Here is a 5,018-nt window from a genome sequence, read left to right as displayed (position 1 = left end):
GAAAGAAAGAAAGAAAGAAAGAAAGAAAGAAAGAAAGAAAGAAAGAAAGAAAGAAAGAAAGAAAGAAAGAAAGAAAGAAAGAAAGAAAGAAAGAAAGAAAGAAAGAAAGAAAGAAAGAAAGAAAGAAAGAAAGAAAGAAAGAAAGAAAGAAAGAAAGAAAGAAAGAAAGAAAGAAAGAAAGAAAGAAAGAAAGAAAGAAAGAAAGAAAGAAAGAAAGAAAAAGAAAGAAAGAAAGAAAAGAGAGAGAGAAAGAAAAAAGGTTTGATTTATTGAATTAGGAAGTGATCTGGAGAATTCTAGACAATGGCTTCTAGAGGTCACATGGTTCAGGAATTATATAAGTTACAAGAAATAATAAATACAATAAATTATTACAAATAATTAATGCATTTTAGAGCTTTAACTAAGACTCCATGGCACCTGAGTTAGCACTCCAGAACCACAGCTGATGCCACAATTCTATAATTATCACCCCTGGCGCCAGAAACAGCCAGCACACTGAAGAGACAGAGGAAACTTTATCTAAAGGATGCAGAGACAAACCCTTCCCCAGTCTCTGGCACAAATATTCACCCTCTTCCAGCAGGCAGGGAGTGCAGCAGCTCAGATCAGAGGCAGTCTGGGTGCAGCCTCTGCTGCCAGTGCTGACATTTGGGCAGGCAGATGGATCAGAATTTGCAGTTAGAGAAATAAATATCACTCCATTTATACACACAGCCAGCACAAAGAGCCCTTCAGCTCTCCATGGAAGGAAGGAAGAATGGAGAAAATAAAGAATATTGAGAAATGTTTTGATTTCAAGACATGACATGAAATTTTGACCTTTGACAAAGCATCAGAAAGTGACATAAGGAAGTTTTTCCTCTTGTTTGCTTTTATTACTTCCTTTTCTCTTTTTTTCCTTTTATTATTCTGAGCTCTACTTCCTCTTATCAGTTTCTCTCCCCATCAGATTTTTGTTTCTACTGTCAAAAGGGATTTCATTTCTCACTTGTCTCTCTAAGGGAATTAAACCTAAATAATCCTTACAGGTCTGAGAATTTTCTCCCACTAAAGCATTTTCAGAATTTTTTTTTCTCTATCTCAACATTGCTGGTGAAGTTACTAATGCAGGAATGTGCAGATGCCATTGTGCTGATGCCAAATTGATTTTGTGCCTTTTTTCTTTCATATATTCTCTCTATTCTTTGTACATATATTTATATCCCTGCAGTCTATCATTGTATTAGAGTTAGTTTTCCCAGTACTTTCCCTGCCCTAACAGGCAGAATGACAAAACTAATTCCAAGACCCCTAACCTATCTTGGTTCTCCCTAGGAACCTGCTCTTCCAGACTTATTTTTATAAACAAAGTTTAGTTTCTATCTGAGGGGGGAGGATTCAGAGAAAGTTGAACTGGGGAAAATTGCATCACCTCTTGTGCTCCTAATTGGTGATTTTTGTTAATTATGCTTATTTGCTAAACTTATAAACTCTGTGGGGCATGAGCATTTTGTGGACATTTTCCATGTCTGCCCCTGGAGGCCTCCAATAAAGACCAACCTTTATATTCCCCCCCATACAAATATTATCTCCAAAGTGTGTTATTTGCAGGTTCAGTAAGGCATCAGTGCTAATTTAGAGATGAAACTACAGAGGAGTGCTGAAGAGAAGTGAGATGCTGGAGTGCAAGGCTCAGCTGTGGTTTCCAGAGCAGAGAACTTGGCTGTGGGAAGGGCCCCTTGCATGGTCAGTGCCAGGGTATTTGTCCTGGTTTAGGGTTTGGTGTGTCATGGAGATGTCTTTGCAGGTGATCTATTGCAAATTTTTATTAGGCCCTAGACATTCCACCATGCTGCACACCCCATGTGACTGACCTTCCTAAGTGGATGGGAGGCGAATGTTGTCCCCACCTCACATCTAGGAAGTTGCTCACTTATTGAAGGAGCAGGAATATCAGGGATGATCACAGTTTTGTCATGGGAACACCAGATTTGATGTCTTTGGATCTACTGTCTGCTCTGGTTTCTGTATTCCTGCTGACAGAAATATTTTCCCCAGTGTTCTCCTGATGGCCTTTTTCATCTCAGTGTTCCTCAGTGTGTAGATCATTGGGTTTAGCATTGGAGTGACCACAGTGTAAACAACTGAGGCCACCTTGTCCATAGGGTATTTCTTATAAGTCTGGGCATAGGTGAAGATGCAGGGGATGAATATTAAGCTCACAACAGTTATCTGTGTTCCACAGGTAGACAGAGCTTTTCGCTTCCCTTCTGTGATGCACGTCCTTATCTTAAGCAAGATGACAATGTAAGAAATAATCAAGATTACAAAAAGGCTGATGAGGATCAGTCCACTGTTGAACACCATCTGGAGCTCAGCTGAGCGAGTGCCAGTGCAGGCCAGTTTGATGACTTGAGGGACGTCACAGTAGAAATTGTCCAGTACATTTGGGCCACAGAATGGCAGCTGGAGAAGAAAACCAGTTTGTGTAATAGAATGAAGAAATCCACCCAGCCATGCAGCTGCCACCAGTCCTGTGCAGGTGTTCCAGTTCATGATGGACAGGTAGCGCAGTGGCTCACAGATGGCCACGTACCGATCCACCATCATCCCCAGGAGCAAAAACGACATTGCACCCGCAATGAAATGGAAGAAGAACATCTGCAGGAAACACTGATTGAAGGAGATGATTGTGTGCTGGGTGAGGAGGCCTGACAGCAGTCTGGGAGTATTGACTGAGGAGTCACTGACATCAAGGAAAGCAAGGTTGGCCAGGAGAAAGTACATGGGGGTGTGGAGCTGGTGATCCACAGCCACAGTGGCAATGATGGTGAAGTTCAGCAGCCAGGTTATTACATAGATGAGAAAGAAGGTCACAAAGAGACAATACTGCAGCTTGTGGCTCCGTGTCAGGCCTAACAGGACAAATTCTGTCACAGTGGTGGTGATGTTCATTGATTCCATTCTTTATCCTGCACAAACAAGAGCAATAAAGATGACAATAAATGTGTATATAGAATTAATTGTACTATAGAATTAATAAAACATAGAATCATAGAATAATTTATGTTGGGAGGGATTTCTGGAAGTCATCAAGTCTCACAAACTCTGTGGACTGTTCAAGTATATAACCAGTCCAATAGGGAAAAAACAAAACAAAATCAAAGCAAAACAAAAAAAAAAAAGAAAAACCAAAACAAATTCCCTTACATTTAGTGAGAACTTAAGATGTTCCAATTAATGTATGTTGCCTTTCACCTTATTGTTGTACACCTCCAGGAAGGCTCTATCTCCTCTGTATCCTCATCTCATCAGCTAATTATACACAGAAATGAGGTTTCCCCTTAGCCTTCTCTTCTGTATGGGTGAACAAACCCAGTTCTCTCAGCCTCTCCTTGAATGTCATGTGATCCAGCCCAGTGATTCATTTGGAGGCCCTCCAAGGAAGTCAGTCCAGTGTATTTATCTCTGTCTTTCTTGTCCTGGAGTGCTGTGGTCTTGACTCAGTCCTGCACTGAGGAGGGGTGGGATCAGTTCCCTGCACCAGCTGACCAGACCTTTGCTAGCAGAGCTGAAGCTGTCTGCCACCTTCTGTGTCAGAGGAACACATTCCCATCTCCTATTCAGCTGTTGTCTACCAGGGTCATTATCTACAAAGCTGCTTCCTGGCCCCTAGCCTCTGCTGATTGCACAGGCTTGCCCTTTCCCAGATGCAAGATGACATATTTATTTATGTCAGACTTTCTAATGTTAGTTCCAACCTATTTCTGCAAACTGTCCCTACAAATACCAGTCCTGCCATCCAGTGTACTGACTATTTTCCCCATTTTGCTGTCCTCAACAACTCCTATCACCACATGAGTTTGTGTAAAGTCCCTCTCTATTTCTCTTGTAGGCCACTTCCTGGTACTGGAAGGCTGCTGAAAGGTTTCCCCAGAGCTTTCTCTTCTCTCCATACATTAAATAACTCCAGCTCTCTCAGCCTGTTCTCACAGGGGAGGTACTCCAGCGGGGAATTTTTGGGCAGAATTATCTCCCTGGACTTGCTGGCCATGCTGCTTTTGATGCAGCCCAGGGTGTGGTTGGTTTCTGGGCTGTGAGTGGACATGGACAGGACATACCGAGTTTTTCATGCACCAAACATCCTCAGGTCCTCCTCTACAGGGCTACTCTCAATCCATGCACTGCCCAGCCTCGGGATTGGCCTCACCCATGTGCAGGACCCTGTGCTTGGCCTTGTTGAACTTTCTGAGGTTTGCCCCAGCCCACTTCTGTCCTGTCAAGGTTCCTCTGTATGGCATCCCTTCCCTCTAGAACACCAACCACACCACTCAGCTTGGGGAGCTGCACCTCTGCCTGGAATGCACCTCACCTAAAGCAAGGACTTGCCAGTTAGGCTGAGCTGAAGCTTATCCATGGAGCTGCAGGGGCTCTCTGTGTAGATATAGACAAAAGAGTCACCCACACCTGCTTTCCCTAATCCTTAACTCCCACTGTTGAGGCTGGCTGGACATGTCAGTCCACACTAGGCCAGGTGATCTGTGCACTAAAAAATAAGTTAGGACAGGGGAGGTGGCTGTCTCAGCTCCCATCAGAGTCAAGAAGACTGCAGAGAGAATGTGCTCACCCTAAAGTCAACATCACTGTGGCCAGGCTACTCCTCCTTGGCTCCATGGACAGCTCAGTCTCAACCCCGATTTCTTCCCAGCTTCTGGTCTTCCCTTAGGTTAGATTATTACAAAGATCTCTCCATCACAGTCCTTTTCCAAACTTCTTTTCAGTCAGGTAAATGGCATGAGTTAAAAATCACAGCATCTCAAGTTCTAGAAAAATAATGTCATATTCAGTGAATTTGGAGACACTGTGGGGAAGTTCTAAGAGAAGATGGCAGCTGCTCATCAGCACCCACAGCCCAAGATTATGAGCCATTTCCCTGATGGCAAGTTATTACCTCTATTTGGCTGCTGAAACAAAAATCTAATTTCTTACAGGAAAAAGCTACATGTAGAATAAACCACAACTTTTGTTTATTTCCC

General features: G+C 43.1%; 1 protein-coding gene across 1 annotated transcript; it reads right to left on the bottom strand.

Annotated features, from left to right (window-relative positions):
* Nucleotides 1-246: 246 nt before the first annotated feature.
* LOC128819778 (olfactory receptor 4D1-like) lies at nt 247-4,703 on the bottom strand. The gene is made up of 2 exons (XM_054000120.1): nt 4,610-4,703; nt 247-2,954 (listed from the first exon to the last, which is right to left on the bottom strand). The coding sequence occupies exon 2, from the start codon at nt 2,944-2,946 to the stop codon at nt 1,957-1,959; it is 990 nt and encodes a 329-aa protein (XP_053856095.1). The 5' UTR covers nt 2,947-2,954; nt 4,610-4,703; the 3' UTR covers nt 247-1,956.
* Nucleotides 4,704-5,018: the final 315 nt, after the last annotated feature.

Source organism: Vidua macroura, chromosome 27, assembly GCF_024509145.1.
Source record: "Vidua macroura isolate BioBank_ID:100142 chromosome 27, ASM2450914v1, whole genome shotgun sequence".
Lineage (NCBI taxonomy): Eukaryota > Metazoa > Chordata > Aves > Passeriformes > Viduidae > Vidua > Vidua macroura.
The sequence above is the reverse complement of the archived record's forward strand: the minus strand, read 5'-3'. Positions and strand labels throughout refer to the sequence as shown.